This window comes from Miscanthus floridulus, chromosome 8, assembly GCF_019320115.1.
Source record: "Miscanthus floridulus cultivar M001 chromosome 8, ASM1932011v1, whole genome shotgun sequence".
NCBI classification, from domain to species: Eukaryota; Viridiplantae; Streptophyta; class Magnoliopsida; order Poales; family Poaceae; genus Miscanthus; species Miscanthus floridulus.
This window is the reverse complement of record NC_089587.1, coordinates 204,361,473-204,386,360: the sequence shown is the minus strand read 5'-3', so window position 1 is coordinate 204,386,360 and position 24,888 is coordinate 204,361,473. Positions and strand designations below refer to the sequence as shown.

Sequence of the window (24,888 nt, the reverse complement as noted above, 5' to 3'; positions counted from 1 at the left end):
GGTTGATGTTGCTGCAAAACTAATAACAATAAGATCATCAACAAGATCGATAACTTAATGAATTTTCTCGAAGGACGCCACCCTTAGGTAGAGCCGATAACTTGACCTTAATCTAATTTGAGTAGTGGAGGTCGATTGGATCGATGCAGCCATACTTGAACTAGATAAGAGTCGATAACTAGCTTATACTAGAGCTCGCAGTGGAGGTCGACTGGATCAATGCAGCCGTACAAACCAAAGTATAAGCCATGATGGTACTTACAGACAAGCCAAAGGTCAGCTGGACCGATGCAGCCCTGCTTGTTGAAGAATTCACCAGATTATACTCTACTCCTACTCCTAAGAGTTGGCACGGAGCCGAAAAAGAAAGAAACTTGTATTGGTTGATTGGATGTCTTTTTACAATAGCCAGGGTCCACTATTTATACCTAGAACCTAAGCATGAATCCTACTTAAGCATGACTCATTATAATCTTTGGCATAAAACATTCCTAATTTAATATAATTTGAACCCTAATCTTTCCCTTTTTGTAGAGTCCGACATGTTTTTTCCCCATGCCAACCGTAGCTTTTTGTCATTATCTGCTGGCGTTATCTGAAGAGAGCCAATTCTAGTGCTGCATTTGAATCACTTGATATAGACCTTATGCAATCAATTCCTTGATGACATGATCTTGGGAGATTCAAGTTCCTACTTTCCTCTTTCTAAATCTTGGTGTAAACATGAACTCCGACGGGAGTGCTCATGAAGTGCATCCTGACCGACCAAGGGAAACAACTTCTCCTCGAGGTCCATGCTAGAATCTATGCACATCACGTGGCCCCAAGGTCGCTGGTCGGGAAAGCCTTTCGCAAAGGTTTTTACTAGCCCACTACGCTACGAGATGCAGAGGAGGTGGTCTGCATGTGTGAAGGATGCAGTTCTATGCTCGACAAACTCACCTACCAGTGCAGGAGCTTTAGACCATCCCTATCATCTGGCCATTCACGGTCTGGGACCTCGACATGGTTGGACCCCTCAAAAAGGCCCCGGGTGGCTTCACTCACCTACTCATAGTGGTGGACAAGTTCACCAAGTGGATAGAGGCAAAGCCCATCACCAATATCTGCTCGGATGAGGTGGTCAAGTTCTTTCTCAACATCATCTATCGATTTGGTGTCCCTAACTGTATCATCACCGACCATGGAACAAACTTCACTAAGAAGAAGTTCCTGGACTTCTATGATGGATACGACATTAGGATCGATTGGGCCTCGGTCGAACACCCGCGTACTAACGCTTAGGTCAAGCGGGACAATGGCATGGTCCTCCAAGGACTAAAGCCCCACATCTTCGACTGACTCAAAAAGTATGCTGGGCGATGGGTTGCAGAGGTCCCAGTGATCCTCTAGAGCCTAAGAATGACCCCAAATTGATCCACGAGGTTCACCCCTTACTTCCTAACATATGGAGCTGAAGCAGTGTTGCCATTCGACCTCGATCATGATGCCCCAAGAGTAAAGGCCTTCGACCAAGATCGAGCCATGGAGGCTCAACAGGACATGGTCAACTTGCTCGAGGAGGCTCGTGAGATGATCGTCATACGCTTCGCTCATTACTAGCAAACTCTCCGTAGGTACCATGAAAGAAAAATCAGGGGGAGGATCCTCGAGATCAGTGATCTCGTACTCCGGAGGACCCAGTCAACCAAGGACAAACATAAGCTCTCTCCACCATGGGAAGGACTATATGCGGTGGCCGAGGTGATCTGACCGGGTGCCTACTGGCTGAAGGATGACAATGGCAACGTTCTTACCAACACATGGAACATCAAACTGTTACATCATTTCTTTCCCTAAAGTTTGGTCTTACCATTTATTTCCATGCAATGCTTGCTCCTACCGTGCCCTAGCCCGAGCACTCTTGGCCTAGGTCGCTCAGGGGCTCCATGGGGGTGTGATACCACCCCTTTTTTACTATCATGTAGTAACACTTTTTGCCCAAACAAAAGGGCATCACCCAAACGAAAGGGCATCCTGTTCCTTTAATTACCCTACGTAACTTGCGCTTTAGCCTCCTGACCGATCACACCCCGCCATGACCTATGGTTACGAGCAGCTGAGCCTCGTGGGCCATGCCCAGGTTCTTAAGGTTGTATCCTACGGGTCAACGGGCAGGTGCAAAAAAGAAAGGAAAAAAACAAAGCTACACAAGGATAAAAACAAGGGTGGACGTGACAAGCTTCCCCTCATGAGTGATTTCATCACAAAACAAACTTAAAATATTCATCAATGTAAAACTATTCACACGGGGCTCCCCCATGAATTCATCTTTTACATAAACTGACTATTTCTACTCTAACTCTATTGTGGCCCCCCGACTTTGTTGGTTGATGGTGTGGTTGGCGAGAACGAAGGTAGCTTGGTTGTGGTTGGGACGATGGCGCTCGGCTTGGCTGCGGTTGGAACGACGTTTGGCTCGGTTGGGGTGGGACGACGCTCGCCTCCGACCCGGCCTCCGCTGCCTCCGTAGGCTGGATGATGTCTTCTCAACGCACATCTATGGCCACGATCAAATAGCGAGCCTCCATCACCCACTATGTGGTGACCTGCTCAGCGACCACTTATGCATGCAGCACCAAACTTTCCCCCAGCACATGGATCTCATCTGCGCTCCACCCATTGGCATATCCTCTATAGATGGCCATGAAGTCTAGATCAGGGTAGTGGATCACCACTAAGGTCAGCACCCCTAATGTCCCATAGAACATGCTGTTGGAGATGAGCGCCCGAACTTCATTCGAGACCTCCACCAGCTGGACGGTGGGCGTACTGGTGCTCGGTCCTGACCCGAACACCTCAGAGACCACCACCTACGCAATGTTGTGAAGTAGGTCGAGCCCTCTCTCAAGAGCACATCACTCCTTAGGGGACTGGGCTAGCACCTCCGTGCTCTGACTGTCTCCAGCTCTTGCTTCAGAGAGCCGATCTTTCCACCTAGTTCTAGAAACGGACAACAAATTTAGAAGCAAGGAAAAGAAAAATTCAAGGCATCAACCGAGGGTAGAACAGGTACATACCGAGGTGGGCGCTTTTGAGAATGGAAAGCCCTTCCCCTTGCTGGGTCACCCTCTCGAGCAGCCAAGTGTTAGACTCCTCTACCCTAAGCCTCTGCCCCTAGAGCATGATGACCTCTCGCTCAGCGTTCGACCGGGTCTTCCACTCTGCTTCTAGAGCCTCTAAGGGCTTCCAAAGCACCACCTCGGTCTCCGCCAAGTGGGCCTTTGCCACTTCGAGTTTCTGCTCGATAGAAGTCACCTGCACGACTACACATAGCTCCACTGCCTGTGCTCCCGTCGCCTTGGCCACCTAGTCTTGGGACTCACAGTGGGCGGACTCCAGCCTATGCCTAAGCTCATTGACCCACCGCAACGCCACTGCTTCTTGCTCCATTCGATCGTGCTCCTCCTAGAGAAACCAGGACTTATGGATCGACATCATCTCTAGGTCCTACGAGACAAGAAGCAGGCGTGCTGAGACAACCGTTTAAATGCCAAGGAATCAAAGACAACACTAGGAACGCAGAAAACTTACCTCTGCAACGCATGGTAGGTCGACAGTCATGGCCTAATGGACGAGCTCAACCCTCTCCAAGGCCTCCTTGAGCTTTGCCTTAGTAAGGGCGAGATTGGACTCCCTCGACAGTCCTCTCTCCCTGAGTAGGTGCCAAAGCTTCATCTCCTCCTCATCATGAAGGACGAATTGGGCCTTTCCCGGCTCATCGGGACAAGGCCACACCAGCTCGCGGGTTGCCCCTGACCCATCGAAAGATCTAGCCATCGTAGTATCAAGCGACGACCGGATCATCACCAACTCCTAGGACAACAGGATTTCTAGCAGCTCCACCCTGGTGTCTTCCTTGCCATCGAAGGGGATGTCCACCACTAAGACTCCACAGCTTGTCGCCGGCTGTTCTACCTCTAGCCTGGCCGTGGCTCCTCCGACCCCCTCCAGCTCTAACCAGGCGGGCGAACCGTGCGCTCCTCCGCCAGGTGAGATAGGGAGCCCAACTTCCCTCCTCTCCTCCTCCACAACCGGTGGGGGAGGGACCACAAGAGTTACCCCCGACCCGGCCTCTACCAACACCATGGGGATGGCCGCCATCACTGCCGCCGCTGCCACCACCACTGTCGCCGTACTCACAACCGGTCAGGAAGAAACCTAGGGTCCCTAATGGACTCGCTTCCCTACAAAACTCAGCCCAGCAGGCGACATAGCGACAACCCTCGCTTGGGCCGGCCTAGATACATAATGATAGGCCAAGACCATGATCCGGTCCCCGACAAGCACCTTCGGCCAGGAGATCTAGTTAGAGCCCCAACCAGAAGGCCTGTCTATGGTGGGACCACAGTCTGACTTCGACCCCCTTTCTCCAACCGAGGATACGCCAGACCTCTACTAGTTGCTCTTTCCCGATCGACACGGTTAGGGCTGACTAGGAACGATTGACCGGGGACGCCCGCTCGGTGTGGGCCCAAAGAGCAGGCAGAGCAGATAAGGTAAGGCGCTCAAGTCAACCACAATACCGAGGACCGTACCCTACCATGCCCTGCGCACCTATAGGACGGTGCCATCGGGCCATGTTAGATGAACACTGTATAGCCTGCTAGACGTGTCAGAGCATAAATAGTATTGTGGGCACCATCATTTGCCGTACTAGGCGAATACTGTATAGCCTGCCAGACACATCAGAGCATAAATATTATTGTGGGTGTCGTTGTTTGTCGTACCAGGTGAACACTGTACAGCCTGCCAGATACAACAGAGCATAAACAGTAAGGTGGGCGATGGCGGCGTAAATAGTATGGCGGGTGACGGCGGCCATCCCGTACCTGATGGCGTGGGCAACAAGACTAGGTAGCACCCATATACACTCTCTCTCTTTCTCTCTGACTTGTAAGGCCATCCCCTTTAACTATAAAAGGGGATGCACTCTCTTCTAAAAGACGACGACCCGAGGACTCGAGGACTCGAGGACTCGACGACTCAACGGCTACACAGGCTACCGAACATGGTCTCAACAGTCTCAACAGCTCACAAGCTTAGGCACATAGAGACGCACACAGAGCACACGCTCTAACACTTAGCATATGTTTGAGCCCCTGTCACTCTCTTCCACTTGGATTAGAGTTCGACCGAGCCTTTTACACCCCCACTTCATTCCTCACTTGTTTGTAACCCCACAACAAACTTTGAGCACCTAGGCTTAGGAATAAAGTCACCAACCGATCTCAACTGGACATAGGGCCTGTTGCCTAAACTAGTATAAATCCTATGTCATTGAGTGCTAGGTCATATCCGATCACAACACATGACAAAACTACAAATATTTACTTGTTGGCCACATTTCGCACTGACAGGATTTTTAAGGTTTCTCTAGAAGAACTTAAACCATGTGCTACTTGTATTGTCTTTAAACTTATACTATATAGAAGTATTACTATAGTAGCGGTGGTGCATTAAGTTTTAATTTCTGTTGAATTAAGTGGTTAATGGTTATTTTATTAACTTGAAGACTAATATGAAATATTTAATATTCTTAGTTGCAATTCTTACTCGAAGTAATATGTGTTTATTTCTCATGGAATATATTAGATTTATATGTTTCACATATAAACAATTGCCTATTTTTGCCTATCTAAATAAGTTTTGCATTAATTTTATCCACAAAGAAGCCTCAATTAAACATCAAGGTTATAGTTCTTTGTGTATTATTACCATGTAGGTAGAAGGAAAACTGAATTTCCTAGAAGCACATGAACAATTGGACTATACTGGCATATTAACTGATCTTGGAAGAATCAATTTAGCCAAGAAATTGTATAATCCTAAAACTAAGTATCTAATACTTTAGCACAGAAACTAGAAGTTTATGCCATACCCTAAATTTGTTGTTGTACACTAAATAGTATACTAGATATGTAAATTTCATGCCACAATAATTGAATACGAGAAGTATGATTGAATTTTATGGAACATTTGAAATGATTATTCATAGATGCATAAAGCTTATTACTACTTGAAGTAATTATGGCATAAAAAGAGGGAGGAATTTTGGGTAAAGACATAAGAAAATGTGGGTAATATATATTTAATAGGCATAGCCTTCCTAAATCTATCTTTAAGTGCATGTATCAGGACTTGAAGTTCTAGCCGCGTCCCTTCCATCCGGGTTAATTTTCTATACATTGCACTAATTGTAAGTAAGCTTGTAGATTTGCATTTTGTTGTTATCTGTTACGTTGGATTGAATATCAACATTCCGCGTTACACATGAATGTGTATCACTATGTTGTGCTCTTGTTGAGCTGCAACTATCTCCACTCATACATAATATTAGCATAGAAGCTATATTCGTAGCTTGTAGCTAGTATATTTTCCCTCATAATTAAATTGGCTAGCTAGCATGCTAGTAGTTCTTGTTGAACTAAGAAATATTTTACTTTCAATGCGTTGCATGCATAAGCATTATATTGGCCTATGGCGAAGTAGCCTAAGATTAGGGGGAGATGGTTAATATGAAATTAGCTAAATGGAGAAGTGATCCAATTGATGGGATGAATAATTGTGGAATTAAGATGGTGGATAACACACTTAGATGATTTAGGATTTTTGAAGAAAATGCATTAGGGAAATTTTGTATTAATAGCAATTAGAAATTTCTAGAAGACATTCCATGTGATTTTGAATGTTGGGTATTTTATACATTTGAAGTGTATAGTCTATTATTTTTAATGTATGAGTATTTGGATCAAATTTTTTGGCTAAACAATAAAGAAGCTAGACAATGAAATAGTTTTCTAAACTATGATATGTGCAAATCAGGGGGAGAACATCTCTGAGTTTGTAGGAATGTTGAACATTCTTAAGTGCACTATATGTATTCTAGCTCGTTGCATTTAATGAATAATAACCCTGTTTAAATTATGTGTGAATATTTCCCATAAAACTTCATCATAGCATACATGAGTGGGCCTCCACTTGTAGAAGGAGATACATAAATTTGAATTATTTTAAGCCCATGATAGAGGATATCTTTTGAAGTATGCTATTAAAGATTTAATATTGGCATTAGGGGAAGAGAAAGCCTATTTTGAATGCCAAATATTATTTCCACAGAAGGAAAATAATCTAAAGAAAATATTCCTCGAAGCTTGAAGCTAAAATAATATCACGCACTAAATCAAACAATAGTTTGACTAATGCTCTTGTGAAGCATGAAGCAAAGCATATGCCAGATATTTTTGAAAAATAAGAGGAGTAACTTAAAGTTATAAATCAGAAGTTGTATTTACTAGTAGTAAACTAAATATTGTATACTATCAAGCTAAAATTTATGAAGACGCCTGTGGATTCTAGTTTAGTGTATACTTATGAAATAAAATAAGAACAAACTCCTCCATTCCCACGAAGAGAACACCTCACGAAGAAGGTTAGGCACCTCATGAAGAGGATCATCATGAAGATGAGATCCAACGCACTAAGCGCGCGCATGATTTGTGTTGGATATGCAAAATAACGAATCATCTCTTGTTTGGAAAATAACAAAGAGATAGAATAATCTCATATTATGAGAATATTGGGAGAAAATAATAGTTGTCGACAACGTTACCTCTATAATTGCAAATGTTTCTCCTTTGAGAACCCAGATCCGGAAAACAAAGTCCATGGCAAAGTCGTCTATAGCAATTAGATCGGGTCAATGAAGAAAGCAATTGAGGTTGAATCTCCTACTATAAAGAAATAAATGTTTTGCTATATCTTTGACAAATGAAATGAATATAAATATGCAGTTAGTATGTGCGCTCTTACCAAACTCTTAGGTCTTGGTAGGATTATATATATGTGGAAGCTGTAATCACTAATATTCAGAGAAATAAAGAATAGTCTATCTATCCCTTGTGTCTATGTGTTTTACTTTTATCTACTATTTTGATCATAAGAGACGAAGAGAAAAATGTCCTAATCGTTGGCAACATGTTTTATAAGGAAAAAGTCTATTTAACACCCCCACCTATCATACTTGGTCTACTTCACCCTCCAACTATGAAACCGTCTGTTTTACCCCCTGAACTATCTAAAACCGTCTGTTTTACCCCCTGGGCGGTTTTACTACAGTAACATCGGGTTTGCTACGGTAACGGTGGGTTGCTACAGTGCCCGTGGTTTTGAATTTCTTTTTTTTTATTTATTTTCGGTGAATTTTTGAAAAATCATAGTAAATCATAGAAAAATCATAAAATGAAAAATCTAATTTTATTGGACTCCACATGAGTAGATCTACACAGTGAATATATAATACGGTATGCTTTCGTACAAAATTTTTTTGTAGCTTTAGATTAATTGGAAAATCTAATTTTGTACTGTAGCAAACCGCCGCTGAAAAACCGCTCAGGGGGTAAAACAGACGGTTTTAGATAGTTCAGGGGGTAAAACAGACGGTTTCATAGTTGAGGGGGTGAAGTAGACCAAGTATGATAGGTAGGAGTTAATAGACTTTTTCCTGTTTTATAACCATTTCAACCAGCAACCATGTGGCCGCCCTGCCACGCCACTCTCAAGCATAGGCAAGCAACCAGTGACCCAAGTGAAAAGATTGGGGGCGTGTGATTGGCGAGGGCACGCACACGAACATATAATTAATTAATTTAATTACTAATTAATTATTGATTATGGATCCATGATCTGGCGATCCCGATCGCACAGGACGACGGGCCGGGTAGGTGTACGGGATGCCAAACTGTCCTTGACGTTCCTATCGTTCCCCCGCCTTTGCAGCCCCGGTGGCAGTGGCAAGGTGGGATGTCGCTTCGCCGTTGCTCGTGCCCGGCCTGCCCAGAACCAGCTTGCAGTATCTGAATTTCTGATCCATGAACGGACGTTTTAGGCACCGATTGGAGTTCAGAGCTGTCCGTCCGCCCAACTTATTTCAGAATCGAGATGGAATGGAACTGTTCACTGACAAGCCTATTGGCTGTATCATCCCTACGAAGGCAAAGCGCAGTTAAGGCCGGCGCACAGGGGAAGAGAACATGCGAGGTCCCTTTCTCCGCGTCGGAATCGCGCATCGCGGCCGGACAATCAGCGGGTCGGGAGGCCTGCCGCTGACCGATGAAACTTCCACGGCCGCGACGTACTCCTATGATATGTGTGAGCCCTGGATGACGACGAACTCGCAGGTCGCCACAGGTCGATCGGACCGAGCACGAGACGCGCCGCTGATGACTCGGGTCGCCGTCACCCGCATGCGCGAAGGAGATGCCGACGACGACGCCTGTCCGGCTGAACCGGCAACAGATTTTTATCTACCCGCGTGTGTTTTTTACACTGCGCAGTGCGCGCGCGCGCGCGCGGAGTGTGGACGGACGGGCGGGCGGATAGTTGGGGTAGGTGCGTGGTGGCCGCGACGGTGGCGTCATGGGGGCGTTGGTTAGACGTACGTGAGGTGGCTCAACGGCGAGGTGCTCGTTCTAGCCCTCTTGTGGTGCGCGTGCTTTGGATGCTTGCGGATTTTTCTTTGACAATGTGAGGAAACAAGTCCAACAAGTCGGCTCCGGTCACTTCCTCTTTTAGTGGTATATAAGTATCAATCCATGGTCCCATTGAAAATTCAGAAAGGTTATGTGTTATCCCCCTCGCCTCCGTCGTGGAATGTGATCCTTTTCTTTCTAGTTTCAATGCATTTTCTCGCTGCGTATGTCATGGTTGGAAGATTTTCCTGCGATAAAGGCTGGGAGTTTTCATGTGCGATTACAGCTTGCAAGATATCTGTAAAGATCACACACAGTGTATTTACAAAAAGTGCTTGTTGCCACTGCAAGGATTTCTTTTGTGGATTGGGATGGATGCTGGTATTTTCTCTCTCGGCCTTGTCATCCTGCGCTTGTGTGTGTAACTACAGTTAAGGATGAAAACGGAACGGAAATATCTTGAACCGAACCGCATCGTTTTCTATATTTAATCCGATCGAATCCGCATTTTCTCGTCCGACTTTACCGTTTTCGCATTCGCATTTCAGATGTTTCGTATTTCAAATGTAAAAGTAGAAAACGGTTTAGATATTTTTCGACCGTTTTCTATTTTTCTACTTTTAATTTGAAAAATATTCCGAATTGAAAATTCGGTTTAAACCGAATTTGGCCAAATGCACAGGTCATACAGCCCAATTACATGTTGTTCACCAAGCAGCTGCGTTCTTTCTACTGGTGGCCAGCTGCCCTCTCTTATAGACGGCGTCCAGCCTCATCTCTCTTCACCTCATGAGATGGTGCTAAATATCAGGAAACCAGCAACATCTACACGAAAGCCCACCTGGGCCATAGCCCATCAATCTTATCGGTTTAACCCCCACCTGCAAAGTCAATCATTTGATAGTTTTTGCATCAGCCGAATAAATCTTTGTTAATCAAAAGAAAAATCTGAATAAATCTTTAAAATAAAATACTACATCTATTCTAAAAAGATTAATAAAATTATTCTGACTCAGTTCGAGTTCATGTTTCTATAATATGCACTTGTTAATTATTATATGCACTTGAACTTGATCATGTATGCACTTAGTCATACACTTGGTCTACGGGTCGGTATTCCGTATTGAGTTTTCGTATATCGACCGTGTTCGACATAAATCCGCTCAAATTGGTTCGTTTTCGAAATTCTCGATAATTCGTAAGTTCGCGTTCGTTTTCGTGTCTGGTTTTACCGTTTTCGCTTTCGTTTTCGTATTTCAAATGTAAAAGTAGAAAACAATTTAGGAGTTTTTCGACCGTTTCCGACCGTTTTCATCCTTAACTACAGTACTACTTATATCAAGTCAAGAGATAAATAAAAGGAGTTAAAAAAAAGAGGACCGGAGGCGATTAAGGCCCTCGACTACTTATATCAAGTCAAGAGATAAATACATCTCTCGACTTCCACCTTCAATAACTACAGTATTACTTATATCAAGTCAAGAGATAAATAAAAGGAGTTAAAAAAAAGAGGACCAGAGGCGATTAAGGCCCTCGATCATCTCACTCATCGTGGCTCGATCATGGAGATGGACACTTCATTGACGGACTGCGTCTTGGTGGTCTCCGTCTTCATGGCCAGCGAGAAATCGGACACGGACGCCTTCTTGCTGGGCCTGGCGAACAGCGGCGGCTGCGCGGGCGCCGGCATCTGCGTCTGGTCGCTGATGAGCATGAGCACCACGTTGGACATGGTGGGCCGGAGGTCCGGGTTCTCCTGCACGCACAGCAGCCCGACGTGGAAGCACCGCCCCGCCTCGTCCCTCGAGTACGACCCCGCCAGCGACGCGTCCATGAAACCCGCCGCCCTGTCGTCGTTCCACAGCTTCCAGGCCTCTTGGATCAGGGTGTGCTGGTGCTCCTGGAGGTACATGGAGCCGTTCCGCTGCCCGCTGAGGATCTCTAGCACCAGGACCCCGAAGCTGAAAACGTCTGATTTCACCGAGAAAACGCCCTCCATCGCGTATTCCGGAGCCATGTACCCGCTGCATTTTTGTTGGGAGCTTCAGGTCAGCACCTACTACTTACTCGGCGATCCAGTTATGTAATGTAATGTAAATGTGTGGCATTGCACTGCGCTGCACTACACTTACTAGGTGCCAACCACGCGCCCCGTGTTAACCTCGTTGCCCTCCTCCTCGAAGATCTTGGCCATGCCGAAGTCGGAGATCTTAGGGTTCATCTTGTTGTCGAGAAGCACGTTGCTGGCCTTGAGGTCCCTGTGGATGACCTTGAGGCACGAGTCCTCGTGCAGGTACAGCATGCCACGAGCGATCCCCAGGATGATGCTCTGCCTCGTCTTCCAGTCCAATTGCCCACTCTTCCTGGTATCTGAGATTAGTGTTAGGCAACAAAGCTTTCATCAAATTAGCTCACCAAAAATCGCTTCACAGTTTCGGTTTCAGAATTCTTAATTAGGCGGCCAACAAAAACCTCTTATTAGATCGATTATCAATCACCAACCGCTTCTAATTGTGACCAAGGTTACACAGGTGACGCACATGACGCTACATGATTTTTCATGCTATCGCCCTGTTCGTTTGGGCTTGTTTGGCTGATAAGCTATGGCTGAAAGTACTGTTGGCTGATTTGGTGTGAGAGAAAAATACTGTTCATTGGCTGAAAAATTCCAGCTTATAAGCAAAAAAAAAAAAAAAAAAAAAAAAAAAAAAAAAAAAAAAACCATTGACCTATTTGGCATCGGTCTAGTAGCTTGATACGACCTAATTGACTCAGAATCAGTAAACTATGTGCAGAGCTCAGAGCCCAATGAGCTAAAAATATGGGTGTAGCCATGTGCATCTCCTATGGACACGCGTATCAGTCAGATATTCAGATTCAAACCAAGCATCACCCAAATCTGACAGTCTGTACATTCTGCAATACCGATGGTCGAGCTAATCTCAGCCATATTCGTTCGTGCTCCACGACTCCACACGCATAATCTGTCACGAGAAAAGAAATTCACGCAGGAATATAATTGGAGAGAAGAATATCCCCAGTCCCAGCAGAGTGATGACTGACGACTAACCGAAGAGGAAGGAGTCGAGGCTTCGGTTGGGGAGGTACTCGTAGACGAGCATCTTCTCGTCCCTCTCGACGCAGCAGCCCAGCAGGCGGACCAGGTTCCGGTGCTGCAGCTTGGCGATCAGCTCCACCTCGTTCCGGAACTCCGCCGCGCCCTGCCGGGACCTCGCCGACAGCCGCTTCACCGCGATCTCCGCGCCTCCGCCCGTCACACCCTATCCAATCCAAGAAACTTAACCGTATTCAGTCGATCGATCGACCTAATTAATCTCATCGTCCAAAGAACTAACAGTTTTACTGCAAAACAAACGGATTAGAAATTGACTGCATGTGCTGCCCATTTAGTTTAGTTACCCGATAGACGGGCCCGAAACCGCCTTCTCCGAGCTTGTTCTCCTTGGAGAAGCTGTTGGTGGCCTCATGGATGGAGGACAGGTCCATGAGCGGCAGGTCTGAGTTGGACAGCGACCTCAGGCTCTCTATCTGAGCTCTCCTGACAGCTGCACAAGGACCATGTCATGAGACGCTCTCGTCATTACTAGGATAATTCTAGCATGACAGCAACCGGTACAGCTGTAGGTGCATGCGATGCGAGTGGCAAACTGGCAATGCAACAATTGCATCATGTTCGACGAACTGATGAAAGGTAGCTCACCGTTGCGCTTCCTCCATCTCCAGCAGTAGACGCAGTAGAAGAGAGTGCAGGCGATGACCATCGCCAGAATCGACACCATGATGGTCATCCCATTGGAGCCGGAATGCCCTGGAGCAGCAGCAAGAACACCCTCAACAACTCAATCACCCAAATTCCGGAAAACACTGTAGCATCGATCGGCAGCAAGGAAGAACTCTGGGATGTACGTGTACCTGAATCGCTTGCGCTTGCAGGTGCTATGTCCATCAGCCGGCGATGTCGGAGGTGGTACAGCGGCCGAGCCATATGTTCCTCCATCGATCTTGGAGCTCTGCGAGGGAGAATTAATGGCAGCGCTCAGCTCTGCATATATGCAGATATCTAAGCTCTGGCCTCTGGGGTCGTTGGAGAATTGCTGTAGCTAGACTTTTGGGATTTGTTAGAGCAACTCCAGCAGTAGCCCATAAATTAGAGCCCCCATTTTATATTTGGGTGCCTATCCCTATTTTTATTGGTCTAAATTTGTGCTTCCACTCCAGCAGTAGCCCTAAAACAAAGGCCCCCAAATTCATATTAGTAGACAATGACATAAGGGGCCTACTTGTCATTGGGTCAAATCTATCTTCTTCCCCTGAAATCCACCCCACATACCATGACGCGTGCAGAACGAGCGCTCGCCTGTGCCGGCAGGGCTGCGAGGGCCGAGCTCGCGCGGCCATGCAGAGGGTACCGAGCCCGCACGGCGGAGTAGAGGGAGGCCCGCACGGCGGAGCAGAGGGGAGCAGCGGGCCCGTGCGCACGCGGCGGCGGCGGAGGAGAAGGGGCCGACGCCGGGGAGGAAAGGTCGCGGACGCCATGGCAGGGGGCGCGCGCTCAAGCTTGTGCATGCCCGGGTGGAGGAGAAGGGGCGCGGCGCGAAGGGGAGGAGCCGAGCCCTCTGTCCCTGACTTCCGTGGATCTGGTCGCGCGGAGCTCGTCGGAGGAAGCCACCGGAGGGAGAGGAGCCGCGCCGCCGGTGCTCGATCTCGCTTCCGCGCGAGGGAGGAGAGGGAGCCGCGCCGCCAGTGCTCGCTGCCGCACTGGGACACCGCGACGCTCGTCGGAGGAAGCCACCGGAGGGAGAGTTGCAGCGCCCGCACGGATGGGGGCCGGGTTGTTGGCCCAACCAAAATGGGGTCTGGTGAGAGGATTTGGATGCCCACACAAATTTGGGGTCCGTAGTAGGGGCCCTGCTGGAGTTGGATTTTTTTACCTGAGCTCCTATATTTAGCTATGGAGCCCAAGTAGAGGCCATGCTGGAGATGCTCTTAGTGCTAATGTTGTGGTGGCTCTCAAGCAAAATTATGTATCGAGGCATATACGTAGCTCTGTGCAGGTTGTTGAGAGGAAGGCAGGGATGGGGACGGAGAGGGAGGGGTGCCTCGCCCCTGATGGCTCCTGGATGAGCTGGTTTTTAAATTTTAGAAAAGGTTCCTGCCAATATTTCATCGGCTTGTTCGGGAGGCCGTAAACGATCGTGGATTATTTACTGCTGGCTGATTTGGTGTGAGAGAAAAACACTATTCTCGGCTGAAAATTTACGATCGTTTACGAGCAAGCGAACAGGCTAGTCCTTCCAGGACTGCCAAATGTGGGGGTTGACCATACAAGCAGGACCATAAAAACGTCTGAAACCACCCTTTTCTTTCACCCTGTTCGTTAGGCTTATAAATCGTACTTTTTCAATCAATGAATAATATTTTTCTCTCACAACAAATCAGTCAACAGTATTTTCAGTCATGGTTTATCAGCCAAGTGAACATAGCATTTATGGATGTGGGGGGACTTGTCTTTTGTTTTGTGACACGGGACGGCAGTGGATAACTGCATAGTGGTTCCTGGATGCTTCTCTTTTGTTCTTGGCTTTTGTTCCCTTACATAACACTCGTCTTTCAGCCCGGTTTCTTCCAACAGATTTCTCATCCGGCTGCATAATCTAATGACGCAGTTGGGGGTGCGATGTGAACCACTATCATTGTTAAATTAAACCAAGCCCCCATCCCCCCTTAAAAAAAACACAGGTACTTGTTCGCAATTTCGTGCGAGCTAGGAGGTGTTATATGCAATTGAGCAGGAACGCAGGCCCAGCTGCATTATTTTTCTCCCCGGCCATGTTGAGGGTTGAGACGTGCGTGCCTGGGTGAGGTTTGTGTATTATCGAGTAAAGGAATGGGAGTGTGCTTGTGCCTTTTGACGAAACATGATGCTACAGCTACAGCTACAGCTAGCGCGGCATATGATGGTGTTGTTGGTTGGTCAGTTCGGTGTGTACGTACGTGATGAACAGCCATCTTGAAAGTTGAAAGCCACCGCTTTGGTACAGCGTACAGGGCTTGGAGCCTTGTGTCAAACGGGTCAAACACCTTGGCATTTTGTATGCGTGGGTTCCGACTGGTGGCTGTGGTGGTGCGCGTCAGCCGAAGCTGTTTGACAGTTGGACTTGGAGGTCCAGTAGAAAACGGGGGTGCTCCGTCTCCGTACAAGAGAAACTGACGAGAGTGTTCGGTTTGTATATATTATTTACTGTGTTCAAGAAAACTGTTTATGCTGGAACGTTGTGAGAGAAAAACACTGCTTCGGCTAGAAAAATAAGCCGAACAGGCCGGCTTCTTCCCAGCCGAAAACAGTCTCGCCCCGGTCTCGTCGCCACTGACACATGGGCCCGAGCGTAGCATATGCAGCCGGTGAGGCCCAGGTGTCAGTGGGTATATAGCGATTCACAGTACGTTGCACGGCGGCCGAAAAACGAATTAGAAAACTAGTACTAGGGAGCGCTACTAACACGTCGCTGATCATCATGGGCGTTGATTATTTATTAACGGATTGCGTTTGGATGAACGATTTTGGTAGCAACGCGTAGCGGCCTTGGTCAAGCGCGAGGGTCGAATCCCCAACACCGTGGTCCATGGAAGTCGCGCGAAGTAAACAAGTGCAAGCCGAGATGGGAACTGAAATGCTTTTCGCATACGGCAAACCGCATACCCAAGTAGATCAGAGCAGTTTCCTCTCTAAAAAAAAAAGTAGATCAGAGCAGTTTACGTGTTTAACTGGACTTAGCATTTGGATCACGTGACAGGACAGTACAAATGGATCGGTTAGTCCTTGGAAGAGACTATTTCCCTCACAACCGTCCCCAAAATCCCTTTTTCAAAAAAAAAAACTCAGCAAGAGATTTGCTTAGCGGTTTTATATTAGGATGAAAAGACACTGCACACAAAGGAACAACAAGAGCACAACCAAAATAACAAGAAAAAGGAAAATGAAATAGATGAAAAGGGAATAGCTATAACTAGGTGGATACATGCAAGCATTCTCACACCCTCTTAACAGTTAAACAGATTGACCATAGACCTATCCCGAACAAAAATCTTAGCAGGACTACTCTTAGCACGAAATATTTGGGGGAGTGCGCCAGCTTATAGAGTTGGACTTTTTCCTTAACCAAGAGCATCAGTTGTAATGTGACGAGCACGGATCAAGAGCCTGGTGAGTGATTTGAACTCAATAAAAATAATGCTATAACTTAACTAAAAAATGTTAAATCTGCATATGTAAAGAGACTATAGAAATGTTCAAGGTTCATCAGGAAATGTACATGTACCAACTCCACAATAAGATGTTCCCGCTTCACGTGAGAATGCCCCATCCTTACAACAAAATGTTTCTGCTTTGTGAGAGAAATATTCTATTTAAACAAAATTGTTCCAGCTTAAATCAAAAGCATACTTATATTGCATCGCAAAAGAATCAAGGACTCTGACCGTGACAAAAGTGATTCTTTACGTACTCCCTCTGTCAAAAAAGAATGCAATTATGGGTTAATTGCCAGTTAAAGCGGTTTATGTTTAACCAAATTTATAGTAAATGGTATTCACATTTACGAGTCTAAATTATTTATTATGAACATATATTTCATAGTTGATCTAATAGTATTTATTTGATATCATAGTTATTACTACTATTTTATCTATAATTGGTCAGACATAATATACTAAAACATGACGTGCGGTAGAATTGCATTTCTGCGCCGAAAACTAACTAGCCACATATATAGCCAATTACCAAAAGCATGTTCATACCATGGACCCGTCATGGCATGGGCTGTAGTGGACCTCAAATCGGCTGGGTCATGGCCCATGAAAACCAAAGTTAAGCATTGCAGCAGTTTCACTGTTTTCATACAAAAGGGACCGCAACTGTTTCCAATCAATGAAAATGGAACCTCAGCTCTGGTTTTGCGAACCCTTCTATAGTACATGCGGCGTCATGCGCCCCCTATATCTACCTCTTATAAAGTTAATCCTCAGTAGAAGTCTATCTCAAATGCAAGCTATCCATATAGCTAAGCGCCACTAGAAGTCTATCTCACACTAATAGCCATGTCATCCTACTAATTTTCAACCTTTTAATTCAAGCTATCCATATCATCTCCACTTAATTTCACTCCAAATAATTCAAGCTTTCCATATCATCTTCACTTAATTTTTTTTTCCAAATGCTTCGCAATCCTCACAGCAACGCGCGGGGCATCTTCTAGTTTACTCAATGGATGTACATTGCTAGGTTGGATTGTAAATTCCCTTACAAACTTGTGGCTACAATTCAAATAATCTCTACTAACTAAATATAATACATATTCGTGTACATGCAGCAAGTTCAATTTGCTTGCTGTGAATAATAACTACTACTACTTCTGCTGGAGAAGGATCCAATGATGTCAACAACAGCATCGGCATCGACTACACTAGCTTGGTGGTCCTGAGCTTGATGACATTGTTGTTGTTGGTTGTCCTTGTTCCATGTCTTCATCTTGTGCTTGATATGCTGCTGCAGCACTAGAACGGAACCACAACCTACCAAGTCGTCCGAGGACAGGAGCTCACCAATGGGCCCTAGCTCCTGGCATTCTTCATCCCAATCTCCCATGTCACTCGTCATCACACCTCTGCTGCCGTGGGCCCTATCACCCTTTCCCACGACGAAGAGTGAGCATGTACCCACCATGGAGCTAAGCGCATTTACTGTCTCCGCGCCATTGCTCACGTACTTCTCCATGTATGATACGTGACCTGGTGCCACAAACCTCGCGTATAGGTCTGCCATGAATTCCTCATCTTCCATGGCCTCCTCCATCACCTTCGGGTTGCCCGATAAACCCCTTCCGCTTGGAAGAAGGAACCTGCACACAGTCACTGTCACTGACGGTTGCACTGCCAGGCGTATTGCATATGACACTGCCTCCCTGTCATCAGCACCGCCTAGGAACAACGCCACCACATGATGATTCTCTCCCGTGACCTCATTAGCAAAACAACGCTCCACAAGGATCCCCACCGTGCATGGAGCCCTATGTAGGATCCGTTGGTTCAGTTGGCGCCGCCCCTCATGCCGGCACACCATGCGCCCATCGTAACGTTGCTCCTTGTGGAAGGGCATGATCACTAGCGACGCACGCGCATCCTCCACACAGTTGCGCACATCTATATCCATGGAACCCAAGTTGGATATGGCCGTCATCTGCCGCACGAGGATGGCATTGTCATAGGTGAAGGTCGCCACGGCGGAGGCCACCTGCTCGATCTCACGCGCGTAGCCCCACTCGTCCTCATCCTAGCCACCGTCTCGGGCATGGTACAGTTGTTGCGTGATGGCGTACTTGTGCGATGTCATGAGCTCGACAAGGTGCAACAGGTACACGGTGACCGGTGCCCTGCCCTTGGAGAGGTCACTGAGCGTGAGCATCGAGTAGACGCTAGTGGCGTCGTGAATGCATACGAGCATGCGGAGCTCATGGTCCACGCTAAGGTCCTCGAGGCAACGCGAGCGATAGCAGGAGGCGCGATGCTGCTGGCGGACGATGGTGGCGGACGCAGGCCCGGCCATGAATGTGTTGATGATGGATGATATGAGAAGCACCACCTGCATGGTCTCGCCCCATACATTGATCTTGTTCCCAAAGTTGATGGCAAGGATATCTGAGTAACCCTTGACGTTGAGCAGTGCACCCAGCACGACGGCCTCTCGGGTGGTGATGCCCAACGCCCGCCCTACCAGCACGGTGCCGGCCACCTTCCCCGCCGTGCTCAACAACGCGGTGAAGGTAACAGCCACAACGAGCTGGACCACCGTGAAGTTCCCAATCTTAGCGAAGTCGAGGCGAGCACCGATGGCACCGAAGCAGAGTGGCATGAAGAGCTGGTGCACAGGGTAGGCGAGGCGGTCCATTAGCGTTCGCGCGGTGGGGCCCTCGCGTGGCATGGCGAGGCCGATGAGGAAGGCCGTCATGGAGGTGCTGTAGCCCATGATCTGCTCTAGCATCGAGAGACCCACGACAAGGAGCAGCATACCACATAGCTCGTACTTGCTGATGTACTGCCTCCCGCGCTTGAGCCGGTTGAGCATGCGAGCCACCCATGCCGCAAGGTTAACAACCATCCACACTGTCAGCGCCATCCACACCACCACCGCGGCCTTGGCCGGCGGCGAGGACTCCTTCTCCGTGGGCACCTTGCCGTACAGGGTGTGGGTGACAATGATGATGCTTAGAGCGGTGAGGCTGGCCATGTCATTGGCGAAGGCAGCGCCGATGGCGATCTGTCCGGTCTCGGAACCGGTCAACTTGAGCTCGGTGACGATGCGGATGAGGACGGGTGAGGCGGTGCTGGTGAGCACGATTGTGAAGAGCGCGGTGGAGGCATAGATGTTGCTGGGCTGGAAGTGGCCCTGCCTCGGGTGCAAGAAGCCGTAGGAGAAGGGCCCAGCCAGCACGGCAAGGACGAAGCAGATCCCGGAGCCGCCGCAGGCCACAACTAGCGAGCGACGTAGGTTGCGACGCAAGTAGCGTAGGTCCAACTTGAGGCCGATGAAGAACATGAACACCATGCGGACGAAGCGAATTGTGCCGCCAAGCGCGTCGCCGGCGTCGCGCATGCCCAGCTGGCGGAGGTTTATGGCACGGCCAAGCACCGTCGGGCCAACCACGATGCCTGCCTGCCCATATGGTCATTATTAAGAAAAAAATGATGAGCATAATAATTTCGTGGATTGATCAACCAGCAATCAACATAAATAAACACGTGCGCACCAGGATGTGCGAGATAACGCTGGGCTGTCCGAGACGTCGAAGCACAGAATGGAAGAGGCTGGAGAGCACGAGGACGGTGACCATGATGCCGGAGACGGCCATGATGCTGGCCATGATGTAGGCGCCCTCGGCGACATCGACGGAGCATTTGGCTTCGTCATCCATCTCATCCAATTAACCGACGATGGATCACCGGGCTCCGGCCGGCCAGGCCTTCCGCGTGTGCCCCCTAGCATGCCATCTACCTATATTTGCTCAACCGATGATCGCGTTGGGGTTAGGTATGGTGCATGCCCTTACAAACTTGTGGCTATAAGTTGATCTCTACGATCTAAATATAAACGTAGTGTTGTGCATGCATCATGCCGATGCGGTGCGAGTTCAGTTTGGTTGCGTCAAATATTAGTAGTAGTGGGTTAGAGGAGAATTAGAGGATTTTAACAACAGCATCAAAATGACAAAACCAGCTACGCCACACATATGGTGCTTCTAAGCGTGAGGAAGTGAGCCTAGCTCAACTAGTTGGGCGAGAGGTGTAGTCATGCATCTAAACCACCCAGGTTCAAGTCCTCTCTAGGACTAAATTTGGGTGACTATTTCTCATCTCATGTGTTTTTTTAGCGCACGAAGTTATGGCTATGGTGTTTGTCCTTTTGCTCCTCGAAAGAAACTGGCACAATCTGGAGAATTTTCGTGCATCACCGAGCATTTGTCTTCTCTAGTTTTTAGTACAAGTATGCTAAAGCGTTACCTGTATGGTGTTTAGCGAAACTGAAAGCCAAAGCAGCTTTCCGTTCAAAATGGGTCATACAAAAGTTGGGAAGGAGCCTATAAAAAACAATGGATCTGTCTACTTGGAACTTGAGTGATTTGACCAATTTGATCACTCAAGAAAATAGACGGTACAAATCACACAAATGTTAGACCAAACACAAAAACTGTGTGATTCATTCCATTTGGTCACACGAGTAAAAGAAGGGGCAAATCACACACACAAAAAGGACAGAATTCGAGTGAAACAAAGAACCAAATCACACGAATTCTGTATTCCCTAAAAAAGCAAGCTTGAAGCACGATTTTTTTAATAAAAAAACTAGAATTAAAATGAGACCATTACAGGAAGGAAAAAACCAGAAATAAAATAAAAAAATAGGACATGAAAAAAAAACGAAAAGATACTATGCATTGCAAAAAAACAAAAAAAAATCTAAGACCATTCGAATAGCCAAACATAGCAAAAATAACATAAAAATCATAAAATACAATAAAAAATCTATGCAATGGAAAAAAAACTCTTAGAGACCATTTTAGGAAGCAAAAAGGGCAAATAACAAATTCCACAAAATATCAGAAAAGCAAATAAATACAAAAACAAAAAATTCTATGCATTGCAAAAAATAAAAACTCTTTGAGACCATTTCAGGAAGCAAAAAGGGCAAATAACAAATTCCACAAAAATATCAGAAAAGCAAATAAACAAAAACCAAATATTTCTATGCATTGCAAAAAATAAAAACTCTTTGAGACCATTTCATGAAACAAACAGGGCAAATACCAAATTCCAAAAAGTAAGAAAAAACAAAGAAAAAATTAATGGTACTAGTTACTACAAAATATCCTATCAATTACACATGATGAACAACTGTAATTGAAATTCAAAAGTACTATAAGTAAAAAATTAATACAAATTAAATCCAAGATCAAAGGATAATTTAAGCAAAGAAAATATGACAAGAAACAAGAAAAAAAATAAAAGTCAACCAAGCTAATACAGAAAATGTACAAAAGAACACACTCACTAAAACCTAAGCTACATGAGTTATACCTATAAATTACAACTAATCAACAACAGTAAGTGCAAATGAAATCTACTGTAAATAGAAAATTAACAAGAAGAAACATGAGCCGCCATTTAAAAATTCAGAATGAAAGAAGAATAGAGAACAAACACACAACTTAGCAGCAAGATTTAACCAAACTACAAGGTCAGGAATTGTGAAGCCATAACCAACCAGAACTGTCAAGCAGGGCAAAAAATCCATCACACACATGAGCTGCAATTTTAAAATTCATAGCATGAAAGGAAGGTGGGGGCATATTCAAGGCATTCAACAAACCTACAACTTTAGTAACAAGCCATGGGGTGATTCTATGCAGCCATCATCTCACCGAAAACATGAAAAAGAAACATAGGGAACTGCCTAAAAAAGATACATCCTACTGAAGGAACTGCCTGAAAAAAACATTCCATAATTCAAAAAGTAGAAATTGGAACATATGCATGGATATAGACACTCAAACGCCTGACCACCGATGCTCCCAAGAATAAATGACACACAGTACAAAGTTCATATATCATTGTTGCCATACAGTTCAAAAATCACAGAAACCGGCAGCGGTATGAGGCAAGCACACAATCAGCTACCTGCAAGCTCAGAGCAGCCAAGACAGGTACACACAAAATGTTGGTGTTTCGAGTCATCACTAACAAGTAAATTTCTAATATTGCGCGTCTGGCTCGGATGTTGTGTTTAGAGGACACGAGGTTTATACTGGTTCGGGCAGAATGTCCCTACGTCCAGTTCGTTGCTGCTGCTCGTGTTACTAGCACTGAAAGTTCGTAGTAGGGATTACAAACGGGCGAGAGAGGGACGGGTCCCAAGTCTCTGGTGAAAGAAGTGAACGGGTGCTGAGAGAGCTCGGTTGCTACTCAGTCGTGTGTTCGGGGTTCGATGGGTTTATTCGGACCTGACTTGAATCGATCCGATGCCTTTTAATGGAGCGCCCTGCTTTCCCTTTTATAGGCCAGGGGAAAGCACGGGTTACAGCGGAGGGAAAGAGGAGAACGAGAGAGATAGAGCTGAAGGCCTTCAGGATCGCTGGGTCCTTCTTCTCCTTCACGTGGGTCCCACCGACACTATAGATGTCAACAGGGATGGCGCCACGTCGCGGTCTTGTCCATCACTGGCGCCATGCGCAGGTGTCATCTGTCGGTCATGGCGCTCCACTATGTCCTGGTGGATGTTGTGGTGAACCGACGTGCCTGTCAGTGTTCGTACGAGGGTTAGGCAGAACAGTACCGGTACGTCCGACACTGTTCTTGATGTGAATCCTCAGGTATGGCCCATCGTGGCCACGGGTTACATCAGGGCATGCTAGTCTCTTCCTTGGCGTCAGAGTTTTGACCCAGGCCCATACGCTTGGACCCAGAGTGGTTGGCGGCGGTATGGGACCCCATCGGGTGATGCAGAGCCCGCACCCGAGGGGTCAGGCGAGGCGGAGCCTGCCCCCAGAGGTCGGGCGAGGTGGAGCCCGCGGCCCCGGGGTCGGGCAAGGCAGAGCCCGCCTCTAGAGGTCAGGCGAGGCAGAGCCTGCGACCTTGGGGTCAGGCGAGGCGGCGCCCGCGGCCTCGAGGTCGGGCGAGGTGGAGCCCTTCTCCAGAGGTCGGGCGAGGCAGAGTTTGCATGACTGAGGGTCAGTTGGAGCTGTAGTCGTGCTCTTGACTGCTCAGATGAATCAATGTTGATGGTCATTAGCTCCTCCTCTTCGGGTACCCTAGTATTGGTCCGCGACAGTAGCCTCTGAGCCCGCAGAGGAGTAGAAATCCCTTCGGAGGTTTTTCCAAATGGGAGGACTCTGAGGGCCTTCTTTTATCGCCCACGGCGTGACCCAGGGACGGTGATTCCCTTTCGTTGAGGTCGGACCCTTCGGGGGTATGGCTGTGAGATTTGGTGGGTTTGGAAAGGGTCTTTCCTGATTTCGATCTCGATGGGGGTCTGTCGTTCTGCGACCGTGCGTCCGGTCTCCGTGTGAGCCCAACTTTCCTTGAACCCACCGCCCGTAGCAGGGGTTTGGTCGAGGATCGGCTTGTCTTTGTGATTGTCTTCCCTCAAGTATTTTTCCTGATAAAAACGGAGGGGCCGAGCCATGCCATGATTTTTTTCTCTATGGACGAATCATGGTGCTCGGTGAGCTGTTAATGGGCTAGTTCGAGTGGGGCTCCGGCATCCCGTTCATAGGGATATGGCCTGTCAGTGTTCGTACGAGGGTTAGGCAGAACAGTAACGGTACGCCCGGCGCTGTTCTTGATGTGAATCCTCATGTATGCCCGTCGTGGCCACAATTTACATCGGGGCATGCCGGTCTCTTCCTTGGCGTCAAAGTTTTGACCTAGGCCCATACGCTTGGATCCTAAGTGGTTGGGGTGGTATGGGACCCCATCGGGCGTGGCGGAGCCTGCCTCCAGAGGTTGGGCGAGGCGGAGCCCGTGGCCCCGAGGTCAGGCGAGGCGGAGACCGCGGTCTCGGGGTCGGGCGAGGCAGAGCCCGTGGCCTCGGGTCGGGCGAGGCGGAGCCCTCCTCCAGAGGTCGGGCGAGGCGGAGTTTGTGTGCCTATGTGTCCGTTGGAGTTGTAGTCACGCTCTTGACTGCTCGGATGAATCAATGTTGATGGTCATTAGCTTCTCCTCTTCGGATACCCTAGTATTGGTCCCCGACACAAAAACAGACACAGACACATGTCCAAGATATTCAAAATCTACTCCACCAATAGCAGGG

General features: G+C 47.3%; 1 protein-coding gene and 1 pseudogene across 1 annotated transcript; both read right to left on the bottom strand.

Moving 5' to 3' along the window:
• Nucleotides 1-10,899: 10,899 nt before the first annotated feature.
• Nucleotides 10,900-13,646, bottom strand: LOC136474654 (cysteine-rich receptor-like protein kinase 10). The gene is made up of 6 exons (XM_066472216.1): nt 13,443-13,646; nt 13,231-13,338; nt 12,930-13,075; nt 12,580-12,790; nt 11,642-11,879; nt 10,900-11,533 (listed from the first exon to the last, which is right to left on the bottom strand). Exons 1-6 carry the CDS (start codon nt 13,525-13,527, stop codon nt 11,056-11,058), a joined length of 1,266 nt encoding a protein of 421 aa, XP_066328313.1. The 5' UTR covers nt 13,528-13,646; the 3' UTR covers nt 10,900-11,055.
• A 4,133-nt stretch (nt 13,647-17,779) lies between these two features.
• On the bottom strand, nt 17,780-20,545 carry LOC136474652 (cation/H(+) antiporter 15-like; annotated as a pseudogene).
• Nucleotides 20,546-24,888: the final 4,343 nt, after the last annotated feature.